This window comes from Miniopterus natalensis, chromosome 4 (genome assembly GCF_054644295.1).
Source record: "Miniopterus natalensis isolate mMinNat1 chromosome 4, mMinNat1.hap1, whole genome shotgun sequence".
Lineage (NCBI taxonomy): Eukaryota > Metazoa > Chordata > Mammalia > Chiroptera > Miniopteridae > Miniopterus > Miniopterus natalensis.
In genome coordinates, this window is record NC_142084.1 from 3,555,577 (window position 1) to 3,574,639 (window position 19,063).

At 51.1% G+C, this 19,063-nt stretch overlaps 1 protein-coding gene across 1 annotated transcript in view; it reads left to right on the top strand.

Moving 5' to 3' along the window:
* ALPK1 (alpha kinase 1) overlaps positions 1 to 18,232 on the top strand; it is a 35,662-nt gene extending 17,430 nt beyond the window's left edge. Inside the window, exons 4-14 of the mRNA XM_016221119.2 lie at positions 1,252 to 1,450; positions 5,120 to 5,179; positions 6,496 to 6,582; positions 7,237 to 7,313; positions 8,087 to 8,182; positions 9,430 to 9,534; positions 10,214 to 12,281; positions 14,112 to 14,265; positions 15,527 to 15,689; positions 16,737 to 16,923; positions 18,033 to 18,232. Coding sequence (XP_016076605.2) covers positions 1,252 to 1,450; positions 5,120 to 5,179; positions 6,496 to 6,582; positions 7,237 to 7,313; positions 8,087 to 8,182; positions 9,430 to 9,534; positions 10,214 to 12,281; positions 14,112 to 14,265; positions 15,527 to 15,689; positions 16,737 to 16,923; positions 18,033 to 18,232 — 3,396 coding nt within the window. The remainder of the gene's footprint in view (positions 1 to 1,251; positions 1,451 to 5,119; positions 5,180 to 6,495; positions 6,583 to 7,236; positions 7,314 to 8,086; positions 8,183 to 9,429; positions 9,535 to 10,213; positions 12,282 to 14,111; positions 14,266 to 15,526; positions 15,690 to 16,736; positions 16,924 to 18,032) is intronic.
* Positions 18,233 to 19,063: the final 831 nt, after the last annotated feature.

Consider the following 19,063-nt stretch of genomic DNA (forward strand, 5'->3'; position numbering starts at 1 on the left):
GGATGGAACAGCCCTGAGGTCTGATTCACAGCAGTGTGAATACACTCAACACTGCAGCTGTACTTAAGGTGGTAAATTTTATGTTTTGACCACAATAACACCCCCCACCCCGACCCTTCTGACTTTGTAACTTTGTAGCCTCTCAGCCTCAGTTTCCTTATAGTACTTGGATTGTTTAGTTACAGTGAAATTAAATGAAATACTAGGGGGCCTGGCAGTAATAGAAGCCACCAGTTCTGCAGAAGCCAGAGACCAGGATTTGTGTGCCCAGCAGGGGAAGGCCCCTCCATCAGAGGGTCCTCATTAAACAGCTGGACAGACATAAACCATCAATTTATTTTCCATCCCTTTTTCCCCTCACCGAGGATCTGTTTATGGATGTGAGAGAGAGGAAGGGAGAGAGAGAAACGTCAGTGTGGGAGAGAAACATGGATCAGTTGCCTCCTGCATGAGCCCCGACGGGGGATTAAACCCACAACCTGGGCATGACAACCGAGCCACGCCAGCCAGGGCTCTTTCCATTTGAACCTACATTTTATGAATGAACTGTTTGCATTTAAAACTTGTGTTCTTCAGAGTGATGGTTTATTTGACGGAGCCCAATAGGGTTCTGAGCACTTTGGTTTTAGTTGGGTTTTTTCAGCTGGAAGGAACAGGGGCTCAGGCAAACTCACAAACCGGGGTGTATTTTATTATGAAGACACACGCGGGACAAAGAGGAGACGCACACCTGGGGAACCGCACTCGGGGGCTGACGTGCGTCCATCGTCACTCTTGGGTCCTCAGTCTGCTGTAGCCCATGAATGTGCCTTCGCTCCCCTGGCTTTCTGCTTCTTTCCATGTTTCTCAGATAGGGTGGCTTTTCGGATGAGACGGGTGTGAAGAGCAGAGAGGAGCCCTTCCGTCAGTGAGCTCGCTCCCGAGAGAAGGGACAGCGGGCCCGGGCGTGCGGCCAGGCGGGAGCCGGGAAGGGACGGGCGCGGGAGGGAGGAGTCGGGGAACATGGGGCGTTGTTCATGTCTGCCTTGTGTGTTTGGAAGTACGTTTTATTGCCTTGTAACTTTAGGAATGGAATGGAATGGGGGCATGAAGGGGATGTATCCCACAGTTTTCTTGGACTTTCCTTCTTTTTTGCTCTCGGCTCAGGCGCCCAATAGTGTTTCTTGTTTGATACAAACACCCAGAAGCCTAGGCTTTGTCCCAGGACTGACTTCTTCTCTCGGGCTCACAGTGTCCCTGCCTGTCCCCCAGGTGTCCTTGAAGGCCTCCATCCTCGCCCGGGACGGTGCCACCGCGGCGGCCATCCTGTTCCTGAGTGACAGGCTCCTGTACAGGCTCGACATGTCCCCCCAACTCCTGCAGGTGGCCAAGGGGCTGCACAAGCTGTGGCCCGCCACACCGATGGCCCCGCAGCTGGTCATTCGCCAGGCCCGAGTGTCGCTCAGTGCAGGTAGGCACACCCTGCCCCTCCCACCCTGGGCCGCCCCTGGGGCCCCCTGGCCCTGAGGGTGAGGCAGGCCTGCCGCCGCCTTCATCCCCCAGCACAAAGACCTGCCGTAAGGGACTCAGAGCCAGAGCAGCAGAGAAAATTGTGAAAGGGTGTGGAAAATACTAATTGGAGCTTTTGTCTTCTAACAAATCCGTCCTGCTGCTTTCAAACAAGGGGATCTGAATTGCTGTACTTTTGACCAGGAGCCTTTAAAGAGCAGATTAGAATGCTGCTTTCTCTTAGCAGGCCTGTCTCCTCTCTGGAGGGCCCTTGACAAGCACACTGAGGTAATCCGAGGGTTTCCCATCACTCGATACCCTGGCACTGCACCTGATTTCCTCAAAGTACCGTTTACCCCCTGTCCCTGTGAGTGAAATGGGAAATGCGGCCTTCTATCACTCAGGATGTAAAGCAGAGGGCCGGAGGGGAGGGGCCTTCCTTTGACAAGGAGCCGTGCTAACTATAGCATCAGTCAGTGCTGACTGCGGAGAGGGGCCGAGGGACCAGGACAGGACACACACACTGGTCAAACACCGAGCCCACTCGCTCAGGTCTTTGCAGCTGGGTTAAAGTGAGCCCACGTCTTATTATTACTTTTCTAGAGGGATTGTGGGGACAGAGTTGACCTTGGGGAAAATTCCTTCCTTTAAATGTCTCTGATTTGGGACATTTTATAACATTTGAGGTATGAGGGAACCCTAACGACCAACGCTCCTTCTGATGGCAGGAGTGGCAATGATGTGTCGGCAGAGCCCTGTGGGGACACTGTGGACGTGGCACCTTCCCTGGTGATGGTGTGGTTGTGGCGCAACATGGCAGTTGGGTCCTGTGGGGAGCAGGCGTGTTCACAGCTTCACTTCACATGGCCAAATTCATCCTTTTGCTTTGGCTGGTTTGTTGGTTTTGTTATTTCTGTCCTGTCTCCACAGAGCTCTGCTCCACAGAGAGTTGTCTGATGACGAGCTGGCATCAGTGGCCACAGGAGCAGTGTGCTCACGTCACGCGTCCGAAATCAAAGTCCCAGACCCTCAAAGACATGATCAGGATGCCACATGAGACATACACACAGCCTTAGAGTTTAGTGCTTATTTGTAAACTTCTGCCCCAAACACCTCTCGAGCCACCACCTACACTGGGCATCCCAGTGAGAGGGACCCAGAGCAGGGTGCTGTCTTGGAAGGAGAGGCTCCTAGTTCTGGATGCAGAGGCAGGGGGATGTGCTTTGTTATAGGGGCGACAGGAGGAATAAAGGTGCACTGAGGGGACAGCAGGTCCTCCTGATGGCCCCTAGACCCGGCCTTCCTGTTGCTCCCCAAACATATCCCAAAGCTCCAGCAGTCATGTGGTGGGTTTCAAGGGTCAGAGGGACTGCCCTGGGCCTGCTCAGCTCACTGTGGCCTGAAACTCTGAGACAGCGCCTTCCCCCCCATTTAACAGCCCAGACTCTGCTCCATCCATGAGGAAGGCTGGCCAAGTGCAGAACCCTCTCCTGTCACACAGACAGTGCCTGAAACACAGGTCAGACCAGCAGACGCCTGCTCAGGACACTCTAACCATTTGTGACACATGGTTCTAGTCACACAATTACTTTGATAAACGATTATAAAAATTTCTAAAATCCTCTCTCCTGTTTTTCACTTAATCTCATCTCAGACCAGTAACAAAAAGTCACCCATGACAGTATTCCCAGCACTGCCTCCCAGACTCCATGTGCCTGTGAATCACTTGGAGACTTGCTAAAATGCAGGTCCTGCTCAATAGGTCTGGGGGCTCAGATTCTGTGCTTCTAACCCCCCTCCCCCCAGAAGACATTCGGGGTGCAGTTCTGTGGGCCTCACGTGACTAGCTAGGGACTATCCGCAGATTCTACCACGTGCCTGTCTGCCCACCTGGTGCGGCAATGAAGATAATGTTCCAGGGACAGTTTCTCAGGTGTCCCAACCCCCTAAATGTATTCCTGCAGCAGGCCTAACAGTGCGAGAGAAAATTACAGAACTGGAAGTTTAAAGAAAAACTAGAAGGAAGCACAGAGAGTTAAGTATAAATATGACAGGGAAGTTTAAAAAACTCAGAAAAGAGAGCAAAAAAGCACTGAGCATAATAGAACTGCCCGGAGGACTGCCTGGAATTGGTGAAAAGCGTCTGTGCACTGAAGACATGTATCCAACCTTGAACAAAACTTTTCTTTAAAAATTACCTAGACACAGCGCGGTACACTATAAAAAAATCAAACAAGGAGAGAATCTTAAAGGAAACGGAAAAGACCAGTTATTTATATATATGTTTAGACTTACAAAGTGCATCTTATCATCAACAACACAGTCCAGAACTCCATGAAACATAAGAGGAAATAGCTTTTGATCTAGCATTTTATACCCAGCAAAAATGATCATTCAGAAGTGAGGACAAATAGACATTTTCAGACAAAGACTAAAACTGTTTATTACTCTCAAGAGCTCCCCCCCCACACACACACACGGGCACTCACTGAGGGGTGTATTTTGCTAAGGAGAAATTGATCCTACAAAAATGGAGTGGGAGCACAAAAGGCAACAGCTAACAAAGAATTTAGTAAATACCCAAGCTAATCTAAAATTCAGTCATTAAGGGTGAATTTGGGGCTCAGTGTGGCTGTTGGGGGCCTCTGTTCTCCACATGGGCCTCCCATGGGGCTGCTTCCCCTTTCTCAAGCCCCGGGGCTGGGTTCCAAGAAGCAAATGAAGAGTCAGACCTATGAATGCCCAGACTAGAAAGGTACGGTGTCGCTCCCACCACATCCCATTGGTCACAGCACATCACAGGGACAGTTTAGCTGAAGGAGAAGGGAAATAAACAGTGCCTCCAGCCCCTGGTGGAGGGACAGCAGGGCCCCATTGCAGAGGAGCTGTTGTGTGACCCATACTGGAAATGCGGTGCAGCACAGCCAGGTGCATGTCGGGTGCAACTGAATGAGTGTCAGGGGAGGCCTTAGCCGACAGTCAATTTGAGCAGGGGCAGAGGGGAAGGCGGGGAGCCCTGGAGAGATTTAAGGTGAACAGATTCCAGATGAGAGTAACGCAAGTACAAAGAACGAAGTGTGAACTGGCACGTTGAGGGGACAGTAAGGGGGCCACTGTGATGATGTCCAAGGAGTCCCAGGGGCCAGGTCATGGATGACTAAGAGGAGGGATGGAAAAGATGAGAAATGATTGTTTCCCACTTTCGGAGAGACAGCCATCCGTAGATGAGGCCCCTCCTACGTGATGGTGACCAATGTAAGTGGAAAATTTAGTAAGAACCTCCCTCCCCCTTAAAAACTCCCTCCTGATAACAAATCCTATAAACAGCCCTGTTCAGCCGACGCCGTGCTCCTGGAAGGCTTGTCTTCACTTATCAAGCCACAGCCTGAAGGAGGGACTTCCGAGAGGACGCGACTGCCATTCAGACACTCAGCTCCCACTTAACAATCCTGAAGCTTCATCTTTATTCTTCGTTTTATACACGATGCAGTTATTGATTTTAGACTTTGAAACAGAACGTTTCCCAGGGCAGCTGTGGTCCCCCCGTGACTGATCGCCTTGGGCTGCGACAGCCAGTGGTGTTTGAAGCGAGTGCTCACGCTGACTGAGAGGCTCATTTGCTTGTTTTCAGGGAAACTTTTACAAGCGGAGCGTGTCCTGAGCAGCCTCATCAGCAACAACACAGCAACAGGTAAAGTGTGTTCACAGCAGTCTCCACCCTCTCCTCCAGGGTTCCTGTTTAAAACAACTTAATGACCCAATATTTTTTTAATATACATTTTAAAATCCTCATCTGTGGATATTTTTTTATTGATTTTAGAGAGAGGGAAAGGGAGAGAAAGAGAGAAACATCGATGTGAGGGAATCATCAGTAGGTTGCCTCCCATATGCTCCCCGACTGGCGATCAAACCCACAACCCGGGCATGCGCCCTGCCTGGGAATCAAACCCACAAACTTTTTGGTGTTTGGGACAGCACTCCAACCAACTGAGCCACCCGGCCATGGCTGATATTCCATCAGACATGAAAGAAAGAAAGCCCCAATGGTTGGGTAACAAATCACATTTGCCTTCAGATATTTTGTCTGAATTTCTGGTCAACAAATTTCCCAATAAGTTGAATACAATTTCCAGTCAAGTTTAAGCTCAATGTGCTGGATGTAAGGCCCTTGAAGCTCGCCAACGTTTCCAGCCAGGGGCAGTTTGAAATACAAATACTGGCCGCATCACTAACACACAGCACGTACACTTCCCAGCCCGCACACACGCCGGCACACACGCACACCCCAGGGGTAGACACAGGTCGAAAACAAAGGGTGAGGAGACAGGAGTGAGGAGGGTGCAACAGTGGGTGTGACACTGGCAGTTTCCGGGCACTTGCCTCGCCTCCCCACTTTGCCCGTCTGGACAGGCTGGCGTTCGCTCATCAGTAAACCCCAGCATGTGGGGGCCTTTACCCAGCCCCACACCCTCATCACAATGAAGACCAAAGCCACTCACCAGGCCTTCGCCTGAGTCCCCTGGGCTGCCCGGTGCCTGCCCTGTGCTTTTCAGAAAGGCTCATTTTGTGAGGCCTGGACCTTTTCCTGCCCTCCTGGTGCACATTTTGGGTGGATGGGGTTGACCCCACCGTCCTCGAGGCAGCCCGGGCAGTAATGCTGTGAGCGAACTGTTTGGGAGGCCCTGGAGGCAACAGCAGTGAGGCCGACACCCTGGGAAGGAGAGGGAGCTGGTCTCCTCGGGAGCCGGAGGGAAGCGGGTCCGGCAGAGGCCACAGCCACAGCCACTCTTAGGAGGGACGCGGTGAGGCAGGGGTGGCCGCGCAGTTAGCAAGGGAGGACCCGTTCCTGGGCCTTAACAAAGGTCTGGACCTTACTCTTTGTGTGAGGAGAGGTTGCCTCTCGAGTCTATGTCACGTGTGCTCATGAAGGCGTCTGTGAAAACAGTGTATTTCACCCTTAATAATTCCAGACCAAAAATGCTTTTCTCTTTCCCTGTGTTATTATAGGCACCTGGCTGTACAGAAATGAGAGCGACAGGGTCCTGGTGCAGGCAGTCTGCTTGCAGGTCAGAGGGCAAGTCCTGCAGAAGCTAGGTGGGCACCGCGCCGGCCGCCTGCCCGCTGGCCCTGGGGTCCGTGCCGTGTCTGGTTAACACCGTTCGCCCCCCCCAGTGTCCTCACTGGGAAGGGAAGGGCGTTTAAGATCACAGAGTGTTGTGAACATTAATGAAACAAACACTTTCTGTTGAGTCTCGAGAGGGAATTTTCAGTTGTATGTTGTGAGCACTAACCTGGGGTCCTCGGTGTTAGTTCTGGCATCTGACCCCATGATGTGGCGACGCCTTATTCTAAACCTACCCTGACGCCTTCCCTGCTCATGCCTCACAGGCACTTGTGAGTTTTTCAAGCAAAGTTTACAGAACCCTGATAATACTTTAAAATGCAAACTATACTGTTTGAAAATTTAACAGAGGCGGGTAGTTATTATTACTGTCTGTAGGGGAGGTGGCTATTTGCATACTTACATGTATCATGCATGTGATACGCAGTCATTCCTACTGCTCCCCTGTGGAGGGAGATCACCTGTTAAACCAGCCAGGAAGAGGGTTATTGTCTGCTGACCACTGTCGATCCGACCCAGCCCTAAACTTCTTGACAGGAGTTGATGGAGCTCCTTTCTTTAGTTTTCAAGGCATTTTCTGTCTTGAGAGCACAGGCACTAGCAGTCTCGTGTCCCCATGTTTTCAGGGATGTGGTGCGAAGCAGCGGAGTTAATACAGGCCTCAATCGCAGGGTATGTGACACTTCCTCAGCCAGATAAAAAGGTGGGTTGTGTGTGTTTTCTCTCCCTTCCTCTGTTTGTCTTGGGTGATAAACATTCAGTTTATCGCATATCAGTTTCATTGGTAATATTTGTCTTGATTCCACGTGGGCGCCGGGCCGAGACCATTTGCTGACTTCCTCCCGGGACTGCTTTGTTCCCATTGAGGCCAGACTCCTGGCCTATAGTCACTGTTTCTCTATTCATTTATAACTATCCCTTTGTACACTTATTTCTACTGAGTCATGCGTCTATTTCATTATGTACTTAGCCTTTGCGTGATTCCACAGCAGAGCTGAGATAGCCAAGTTGTGTGTATGTAAAATCGTTTCCTGAGTCAAATGGCAAAGACGGGACTTAATTGTTTACGTCGCACCTTCACTCGAGAAACAGAGCAGAGTCTGCTCTCCTGCCTGACACTTGTTCTCTGTGACTCTGGGGTCCTTCTCGTTTGCGGAGGTTGTTGCATGTCCTGAGCTGCTGACAGCCTACGGCAGGGCTAGAGCTTGACCCCGCCTGGGCCAGGGCTTCAGGACGAGCAGTGTGGGCAGTCTGCTGGCAATCCGGTCGAGCTCGGCTAGGAAACAGTTTATATGGGGCCCTCGGGAGTCATGGTCTTTAAAGTCCTCTGCATCCAATTTAAAAGTATCTCTAGTGTCACAACAATGACAGTAATAATAAGAACAGTCCGTGCGCGGGCCTAGCGGTTGCCTTGGGGCCACACCAGGAGCAGTCACTGACGGGAGTCCCATGCACTTGCTTGTGTTTCCCTTGCAGGGCATCTCTGCATCCTTAGGTATACTGGCCGACATCTTTGTTTCCATGAGCAAGAAAGATTATGAGAAGTTTAAAAACAACCCACAAGGAAGCTTGGTAACTATCGCTTGACTCTCATATGCTGAACCACGGTGCAGGTGGCAGCCGCAGCAGGCCACCAGCCTGTTCTCCTCTCTTGTGTGACATCAGTGCTCCCAGGACAGTCCCCCGGGTCCTGGTGCCGTAGAGCTCAGCACCTGCACGGTCCCGACGTGCGGGGGGCACTCAATGATGGGCGGAGGAGTGAGTGATAGATTCAAAGTGACGGGTGCTTTGAACCACACTTATTTGCTTTCAAATTATCACAAAATTCAATTTCCACACCTGGGCCATCTCAACAACTGGGTAATAATTTTAAAGCTTTCATCATCATCTGTCCAGATCAGGGCACCAGTCGCTTGTCGAGCCCCTGTCCTTAGTAACAGGCATTAGCAATGTTTACACACTGCTTTCCAATTCAGAAAGTGCGTGTCTATGTATACAAACCCCATGAACTCCTAGGAGCAACATGTGCCGTTCCCATCTTAGAGAGATAAGCTGAGGTCCAGAAAGACAGTGACATGTGCGGTTGGCAGCCACTAAGGCAGTGGAGCCAGGTCCCTGAGCCGTCCAGGGTCTGGGTGGGGACGGTGACCTGCTCCCTGCACCGCTTGGACATTGAGATTTCTATATGATCACCGATATTGCCATTTTTGCTAAGTTCCAGGTGACAACAATAGCCCCACCCAGTGCCGGGCAGTGTGGGTGCACCCAGCTTGCCTGCAGGGGTGGGAATCTCGGCGGCTGCTTCTGAGCAGGGTTGTGTCCCATGTGCAGTGACAGGGCCTGTGAAGCAGCCCCGACCGCCCCGAGCCCTCCCGCGTGTGCCCCACGCATGCGGGTGTTCAGTCCTCTCCCCTCAGCAGAAAGCAAGTCCGTCTGCACGTCCTTGTGTCTGGACCAGCGCCTGACACAGGGAGGTGCTCAGCACATGTTTCTAGAATGAATGAAGGAATCCTAATTGCCATGAAACCACAAATTAAAGGGCTCTCTGCCGAACAAGGCAGAAACCAGCCATCGATGTGGCTGCGGAGTGTGCGGGGCTCCTCCAGGGAGTTCTGCGTGGCGGATGCTGCTGAGCTCACAGGGGCCTCTCTGCGGGGAGGGAGCTGCGGGGGAAAGACGGCCACTCTTCCTTGGCACAGTTCTGAAATAGCTGTGATGGGGGCCAGGGCATCCCTGGGAATCTGAAAGAGAAGCTGAAGGGTTTCACAGCCTGTCTTTTGCTGATGGATGAGCAACTGTGGCCTCCTGTTCTCTCCCAGGGCCTGCTGAGGGGCTCCGACCACCGCCTGCTGTCGGCCGCCACAGCCTGCAAGCTGGCAGCTGCCTTCAGCCCCTACACACCCCTGTTCGTGCTCACAGCCATGGTAAACCGAGGGTGCGGGAGGAAAGGCCCTGCTCAGAGAAGGTGGCCAGGTGCCATGTGCGGGAGGTTTATGGGGCAGAGTGGTGACATCCTGGTGGGAGCTCCGCTAATTCAGCCAGAGCCCCAGGTGTCAGGCGCCTTTTCAAAACACACATTCCTGGGCTCTACCCTCCTTCCTGTAAATGCAAATTTCTGGGACTGGTTCCCAGAAATCTTTAGTTTAGAAATACTGCCCAGGTGGCTCAAATGCAGAGGGATTTGGAAGCCACGAGCCTATTGTTTTGACTATTATTGAATGAATAATGTGTTTATATATAGCACCCTTATATGTCCACGTCTGTATGTAGAGTCTCTGTGCTAAAACAGCAGCAACAAATGCAACATCTTTGATCAGAAAGTCCGGAGGCTACGGGAGGGTGCAGTTTAAGCCGGTGGTTCTCACCAGCCAGTCACACCTCCCAGTCCCCCCCCCCCATGCACCAAAAAGACCTCAGGTTCTTAGTTCAGTGTTCGATTGTGTATTTTTTTTAGAATACCTGTAGCACACTGTGGTGTCATATACTGTGGTGTTTAGTTTTCCATAATATTTCTAATGACTGTCCTCCAGGAGTTAAAAGTTTTACCTGTTTCACCTCCAGTTTTCAATTCCATGTCTAATTTTGCATTTGATGTTTTCTCAGAATATCCGTGGCACATGTTTGCTGTCGTATAGCAGTTCTAATGACTGTCCTCCAGGACTGACAACTTCGTATCTTTGTGAAGCCAAAGAGGCCTTTGAAATCGGCCTCCTCACCAAGAGCCTGGACGAGCCTGTGGCTGGGAAGCAGGAGCTCCACAGTTTCCTCAGGGCCGCTTTTGGCCTCACCATGGTGCACCGCAGGCTCTGTGGGGAAGTGGGGCCGGTGCGCGAGGCCCGTCGGCTCTGCCTTGAGGCCGTGGGGAAGCTGTATGCATTCGGTTCTTTTGCCAGAAACTGGGAGAGAGCAGCTCTCTCTCGGGAAATCATGTGTATTATCGCCCAGGTGAAGGATCATTTACAGGTCCAGAGTTTTCCAAATTCAGAAGACAGGTCTTATGTTCCAGCGGGTTTCACATGTGAGCTGGACAAACCCCTCTTGCTCGGGCAAGTGAGTTTCCAGAAAATCCTTGAAGTCTATTCGCAGCACCACACCTCAGTGTGTGAAGTGTTTGAAAGCACCTGTGAAAGCAACAAAGACAAACAGAAAGGTACAAGCACTGGCCTCTGCATCACTGCACTGAATATAGATACAAAAACCACAGAGACCGTGGGCACTGAGGACAGACTGTGTTTTCAAAACAGCATGGGACTGTCCTGCTCCCAAATAGCTAATGAAAGCCAGGCAATGCTCAGGAGGGCAGGAAGGAACTGGATCTGCACAGATGTGTTCCGAGTCTCCTTGGGCCCAGATGTGGACACCCAGGCTGTGTCACCCGGCCACAGCAACAGCAGGGAAGCTACTTCCAGCAAGGCTCTGAGCGACAGCCAGAGCTTCAGTTCTTGGAGCAAGTTATCAGCGAGCGGTTCTTCTACGAGCTGGGAGGAAGTGAACGACCACATTGGTAACAGTTCAGCCAGAAAAGAGCCCAACACAGATCATCCTGTGGACACTCAGGGGTCCACTGCCCGGGCCAAAGAGCTGGACAACAACAGGGAAAGTGCAGCCATGAATTCACTGTCTTCAGAGGTCCACAGTCTTTCTTTCCCGGTGCCCACGGATGACAATGCAGAGTCTTCTCCAAGTCACATGGCCTCAAACACCTCCCCTCCTCATAGCACCACAGGCACCTTCTTGGCCTCTGGTGCAGGGCTGCTGGAAGGAACTCCAGAAGAAATGCAGACAGGCAAAAGTACGGGCTCCAGAAATACTTCTGGCCAGCCCAGGCCCTCATTTGGATATGCTGCTTGGTCTTCTTCTGATTCTAGTTGGCCCAAGAACATGGCCACACATCCTTCTGTCCAAGAAGAAGAAACCTTTGAAATAATTGATGAGTTTCCAGAAATCAACTGTGATGCCACAGACGGGTCTGGAGAGGAGAATGGAGGAGACATCACAGGAGGCACAGGCCCTGCCTTTCAAGGCAGCCCGTCCTGGGTGGACCCAGGAGGAGAAACAGCCGACTGCGAGGATATGCCCTTGGGCTCTCACAGAGTCACGGGTGAATCTCTGGGCAAAAGTTCCACAATGGCTTGTCACCCTGTCACTCCTCTCTGGCCTGTTCAAAATCCCAAGTCAGGACGAAGTGGCAGCTCAGCCCAAGAGCAGGTGGACCCCGATGCCTCCACGGAGGGTGAGGGGGACCAGCTGCTCAACCTCACAGGGCCACAGGGCTGTCACAGGCCGTGTGCTCTGAGGAAGCTGTGTGGTCAGGGGGCTAGGACCCCCCATGCCTCTGGAAGCCATGAGGACTGCACCACCACTGAGGAAGGAAATGAACCTGAAAACGTGCTCAGCTGCAGCCAGAACTCCAGCTTGTCCTCGGCCAGCTGGTGGAAATCTGTACTCTCCAGCAGGTCCTCCGAGGGGGGTGGCCCATGGTCCTACCTGAATTCCACTGGAAGTTCTTTTGTTCCATTGGCAGGAACGATGAGGCGGGAGACCCTCGAGGCTCGCACCCTGCAGCCCGATGACCTTGAAAGACTCCTGGCAGGAGTGACGAGTGACTGGTTGCTCCGGAGGCTGGAGAACACAGGGGTATTCAGGCCCAGCAGGCTCCACCAGGCGTACAGTAAGTACCCCAGCCTTCCGGCAGGTGCAGCCTGGGAGGTGCATGCACAACTGGGGCCCCTGAAGAGCTTGAGAGCATCACTTAAAATTCAGGGACACAGAGACCCTGTCATGCTCTGTGAGTGTCCAGAGAGATGCGATGTGTCCCACAGGGGCTCCCTGACTTGGTGCGATGGGCTCTAAGGGTTCCAAGGATTTGAGGTTCTCTTGGGCCACCTTGAATTTGGGGATTTGCCATAAGGACACAGGAGGCAGTTGGGAGGCAGGGATCCTAGCAGACTCGGGAACAGCCATCCAGCCATGAAATGGCTCTGGATACCGCTTCCCCTCAGCGTCCCGTTCATCTCATTCATATCCAAGACCTTCTCCGTTCAGCGTCCAGGGCGCAGAGCTTGGCCTAGTTAGACAACCTCCTCCCGGGGGCAGAGGCTTTACACCTGCCCACCAAGGGGCCTGGCCAGTGCCCCAGGGTCGCAGTCAGCAGCTACTTCCTTAAGGGACAGCCTGAGGTCGTTTCCTGCAGCAGGGACCTGTGGCGGGGCTGCCTCCAGGCCATGCATCCAGTATGGCTTCGAAGTATGGAGGCGCAGGGAAGAAACAAAATAAGGTTCTTCTCTGAGCCAGAGGACCCCAACTGATGCCCAGATACTGAAGAGGTGTTGGAATTAAAAGAAAAAAATCTGCTGCAGAGGACATTTCAGAATAAACCGTGTGGACCACTGAGCACTGGCTTCCTAAGTAGTTCTCAATCTTGGCACCACATGGGAACCCCTGGGGGCTCCTAAGCTTTTGAGGCCTCACCCCAATATTCCAATCAGATAGGTTGCGGTGTGGATCCAGGAGTCAGTGTTTTTTCACTTTCCCCCAGTTTTATTGGGAAACAACTGGCGTCCGTCACGGCAGCCGTTCAGGGCGTGGAGCGTGACGGTTTGATTACATGAGCTGTGACGTGATTACAGTGGGTCACTGACTCCAGCCTCTCAAATAGATGCAATAAGAAGAAAAGAAAGACAAAAGAAAAAGAGGGAAACTATCCCCAGGATGAGAAGCTTGGGGTTTCCTCTCAGCAGCGCTCCTGTGCCCGGCAGCCACGGCCGCTGCAGGCTCTCGTCTTAGACCGCGGTTTGTGCCTCCCGACGGTCCTGCAGCCGCCCTCCAGCTCTGCTGACCATAGTCTGACCCCCTTCTTGTAATTCCACATAGAAGCGACGTCCTGCAGGGTCCCGACAGCCCGATTGTTCCCTGTCTTTCCCGTTTTCATTCAGTCACATCTCTGTACAGTAGCTCTATTTTCTCAGGTAATTCCTGGACTTTCCCAAATTAAACAAAACAAGGACAAGACACTGAGGATGTGCTTTAATGTGTAATCTAAGATCCCTGGAGTTGCCAGGAACCTCTGAGGTAAAATTCTGACTTATTTGTGTCCGTGTCACCTGACATAGGTAGTCACCTCCGTTGCCTGAAGTGCCTCCCACAGGCGCCTGAGCCCCAGGGGCCCGGGAGGCGCCCGCCGGCCGCACGTGCTCTGGAGTGGCCTCCCCGCTGTTTAAAGGGCGCTTTACTCACCTCTCCGTCCACCCCGGCCCCCGGCCATCGCAGGCGAGACTCTGTGCATCAGAGGCTACCCTTTGTTTTATTTGTGACGCTTTCCTTGTTTATTGCGCCTCACTAACTTTCATTAGTCGCCATGGAAGAGGCGAAGCTATGAGAAACACGTAAAGAAGTTGGAGACGTCAGATAAGCTGGGTTAGGACCTGTGTTCTTCAACTTTATTCACAACCGTGACATCCTTTGGAAAATAAGATCCTTTTTCATCTTTTTCTTTTGACAGATGCTCTCTTCGTGAAATATTCAAAGAAATCTGAATTGTGGACAGCCCAGGAAACTGCCGTATATTTGGGGGACTACCTGGATGTGAAGACGAAGGGCAGACAAAGAAATGCCTTCTGGGTTCATCACCTTCATCAAGAGGAAACTCTGGGAAGGTGCTGATTAAAAACAGCAATGTCGCTCGTGTGGAAGGGCTGGATTTCCTCTCTGTGAACCGCAGGTGTCCCCCCTTATCTACTGTTTTGCTTTCTGCGTTTTCAGTTACTCTTGGTAACCACAGTCTGAAAATTCCAGAAATAAGTGACTCACATGTTTTAAACTGTGTGGCATTCTCAGCGGCGCAACGCAGCCTCGTGCTTTGTGCCGGGCGCCCACCCTGGAGACTGGCCGCTGCTGCTCACGGGGCGGCTGCCTCTGGTACCCGACTGACTGCTGAGATCGAAGGGCTGTGTTCAGGTCACCCTGATGTTATTCGTAATGCCACATTCATGTAACCTATAGTGTATTTTATTAGTAATCGTTGCTTACCTCTCACTATGCCTAGTTTGTAAGTTAAACTTTACCGTAGGTGTGCGCGTGTGAGAAGAGCACAGCGTGCGCAGGACTCAGCGCAGCGCAGCTGCGGGCAGCCGCGGGCCGTCCGGAACGTATCCGCCCCGGTAGGAGGGCCACTGCCATCCTTTATGAGATTCTGAAAAGGCTAAAAAGTTGGCCAAAGTGTATGCTTTCAGGTTTCTGCTCCTTCCTCCGCATCGATTAATTGGGAACAGTTTCCACAGGTTGGGCGACATTATGCCGGTGTCTTGCTCAGACCCACCTGAGCTCAGACCTGTTTCGGAAACATCGTCCTGCTGGGAAGATGAACAAGATGGAGCTTCTGGCCGTGTCGCGGGGCAGAGAGCATTAAACACTCCTACTGAAAATGCTGGCAGCCTGGCCGGGCGCTCAGGTGCTCGGAGCATCGTCCCGCACACCGGAAAGCCGCGGCTTTGGTTCTCGGTCGGGACACGTACCTACATGGCGTGCTCGGCCCCCATTCAGGGCGGGTGCAGGAGGCACCCAACTGATGTTTCTCTCGCATGGATGTTTCCCTCTCTCTCTCCCTTTCTCTCTAAAATCTATCTTTTTAAAAAGTGTCCTTAAAAATGTCTAATTCAACTATGAAAGCCACACTTTTAGTAAATGAATGAGCCTGCAAAAAAGGCAGGACCGTCCCCTGAGGCCAGAGAAAAAGCACGTCCTGGAGTAGAAGTGAAATGAGCCTGAGACACCGGCACGGAGGGTGGGGCAAGGGAGCAGCTGGGGAGGACAGTTGCATAGGGAAGGGACAGGTTCGGAGACCACCCACGTGGAGCCGGGATTCAGGAATGGCTCGTCCTGGAGGGAGAGGTCACCCTGGGTTTTGTTTGTTTGTAGATATGTCGGGAAGGAATACAAGGAGCCGAAGGGGCTGTGGCTCCACTTCTCTGACGTGGAGCGTCAGATGACCGCCCAGCACTACGTGACAGAGTTTAACAAGAGACTTTATGAACAAAAAATCCCAACACAGATATTCTATATCCCATCTGCAGTACTACTGGTAAGATTAAAGAGAGCAGGGTTTGGGTAAACAGGCCCATAAATATGTATTAGGTTAGGTGTCTATCGCCACCTTCCTGCACCATCATTCTGGTAAAAGTCAATCAGCTCAGTTACCAGCCTCCTTTATCTACGTATCCACAGACAGATAAATAAGAAACGTGACCCTCTGTCTGCTAAATGCATCACGTCCCCCTGTGGGGCCTGGGGTCTACCCCACGGTCAGGTTAGCATCAGCCCACCTCCCACATCTTATCTCTGCTTTCAGAGACCATGTCTAATAATTCACCTGACGCATGAATCTCGTGTCAAACCTGTCGGCCCCCAACTCAACCAAGTGATTCGTAAGCCATGGCTCACCTGTGGTGAGAAGAAAATAACAATTACGTTTTCACTTTCAAATTAATTCTGTTATGAAGGTCTTAGATTTGGCCCAAATCTGTCTTCCTCTAATTTCTACCTACGAATTACAGCTCTGTCTGCTGGGACACTAAGACCAGCCTCTTCAGGAAGACCTCTCTTCAAACGCTGTCCTCTTCGGATTAAGGACACCCTGCTCCCCCGAGGTCCTCATTCACACCTAAAGGATTTATTGTTTTACTTTGCCCAGGGACAGTTTTACACCCATTTTTACTATTTACAATAATAACCTGCCTTCCATTTTGCACTTTCCTTATGTCAAACACTATGCTGGGCATTTAACAAACTTTACCTCTCACCCTCTCAGACAGCTCTGGGGGTGGATCGTGCCCCGAAACACCTGAGCTGAGGCTCAGCCTGGGCCCCGCCCGAGCTAGCACCCGGCAAGCTCATCCCCAGGACAGCACCTCCCGGCCCAAGTTTGACGTGAGCATATTAATGAAAGAATAATAACTTTAGGTTCTATTATATGCCAACAACGTTAGGCACTTTACATGCAAATAAGGAAACCCAAATCTAGTGTAAAATCTCCAAAGTGGCAAATCCGGGGCTCACGATGACACCTGCCTGTCCCCAAAGCCCATGCCTTCTCCCTGATGTCACACTGCGTCCCGTTTCTGTTTTTCAGATTTTAGACGACAAGACAATAGAAGGATGTATCAGTGTGGAGCCTTACATACAGGGAGAGTTTGTAAAATTATCAAATAACACAAAAGTGGTGAAGACAGAGCTCGCGGCCACAGAGTGTGGCTTGGCCTTCGGCCATTTCTCTTACGAGTTTTCCAACCACAGAGAGGTTGTCGTCGATTTACAAGGTATGTGAGACGGGAACGACTTTTCGTTTTTAGTATTACTTATGTGTAAATGGGAGGTTTTGTGACTCGTTGTACCAATCACTCTTTATTAGATTGTTCAGTGTGTATTTAGAATTTAATTAATCGATTTGACTCTAGGTAGCAAATGATGCCTGAAAAACACACCTGGAGCTGCTGTAAGCGTCTGAGGTGTTAGGGGATCAGTGAGAGGGTCGGGCTCACGCTCCACTGGGCCAACTTCTAGAGCAAACCCCACGGCTTTTTAAATCTCACTCGGGTGACTTGAGTGGCGGGTTTCTTCATGTTGAGTGTTTCAAAGCGTGAGAAATGCCCCCTTGTTCCTTCCTCCTGCCTTTGCTGTTAGTCCAAGTGTGATGTTGGGGCCGTTAGGGGACAGGAGGCTGTGTGCACTTGAATCTGACTTCTTTTAAATTTTCCGCATTAATATTTAAATTTTGTTTGTGTTCATCCGGCATGTTATATGTATCAGAATTATTAGCCAACACTCTGCACTTTGTTTAAATGGTAAATGAGGTTAATTATTTCTATGACCCTCCCCTAAGACCCGTCCCCTTCCGCAGCCTTTGCCGTCACACTCGGTGACGTGTGTCACGCTCCCGTACATTGTTTTCCCACCTGCCCGCTTCAGACGTTCACCAGCGAGCGCGCAGACATTGACAGACCTGTACCCGCCCCTCACTGGGCCCGGTGCCTAAAACTGTTCTGCACAGGACGTGCACTCACTAAATATTTGTTAAACAAATGAACATACAAATTAATGAAGAGGCACTAAGGAAATGTGTAAATCACAACAGTAATATTCAGTATTGTGATTTTAGTAATTATATAAGTGCATTTTGTTGCTCTCAAATTCCTTGAAAATTGGTGGTTTGGGTGTTTTATAGATGACAAACTTAATTATCCAATATTCAGTTCTTTTTAGAACAATATTTGGAGTAATGACACTAAATCCCTTAGCAGAAATGTATTAAATGTGAGGCACAGGATGCCAGGGTTGTCAATGTTTCTCTGAGAACAGAAATATTTCCTGAGATGCTTTACGGACATCCCAGAGGACCTCGCTCTCAGACACGCTTGTTTCTCTCCAGGCTGGGTGACTGGGAGCGGGAAGGGGCTCCTCTACCTGACAGACCCCCAGATCCACTCTGCGGACCCGAAACAGGTCACTGCCAACTTTGGAAAAAGGGGGATCTCCTGCTTCTTTAACAACCAGCATGTACAGTGTAATGAAATCTGTCGCCGTCTTTCTTTGACCAGACCCTCAGCTGAGAAGCAAAACCAGTCCTAGGCTGTGTGGGCTGCGGGCGTGGAGGCCACAAGCGCCCCCCAGACCGTCTCCCCGCCCGGGCGCTCGGCGCCACTCAGCACAGCGTGCTCCCGTGGGCTTGGGGGCCTGGGGGCCCTGGCGCTGGGCTGGCCCGTGATTTATGAGAGGAATTGATGTATTTCAGGCCCACATTTAATGCCAGTGCGAGACCCTGCGCGGTCTCTTTCCCTCTCCGCAATCACCATTTCTCCCTCACAGCAAACGGGAGGGTAAGTTTCCCCCAATAAACATCTGCATCCAATTCCTTCTTGGTATTTGCTTCTCGGAGAGCTTAAACTAATAAAAATCATCTTCTTAACAAAATAAAGGGGGAAATGATATTATAATATCAAAAGATACAGAAAAAATACTTACAATTGAAAATCAATTCATGGTTTTAAAAAAAGAAAACAACTCTTTGTAAACAAGGCATAAAGGAAAACTTGCTGAGTTTGATAAAGGTTGTTAATTTTTTTTTTCCACAGCAATATAACAATAGTGAAACAGTTGGAGCTTTCCAGTTGAGAAAGGGAAGAAGTAGTCTTCCCACTTCCCCAACCCTGTTCAACGTTTGTGGGAAAATAGAATGAATATATCATGTCTGTGCCCCTGGTTCCTGGCACAGGGCTCCTCAATCCCTTGAAATTTCCTGGGTGATAGGAATTTATTTTGTCCTAATGAGATGGCTCGGGTGGGGCCTGGTTATTAGGAAGTCCAGGTCAAAAGCTTTCCACCCGCCCCTGTCCTTGCGGGGGAGAGAGGACAGGATGACGGATCGTGCCTGCCGATGAGGCCCCGTAAAATCAGAGAGCC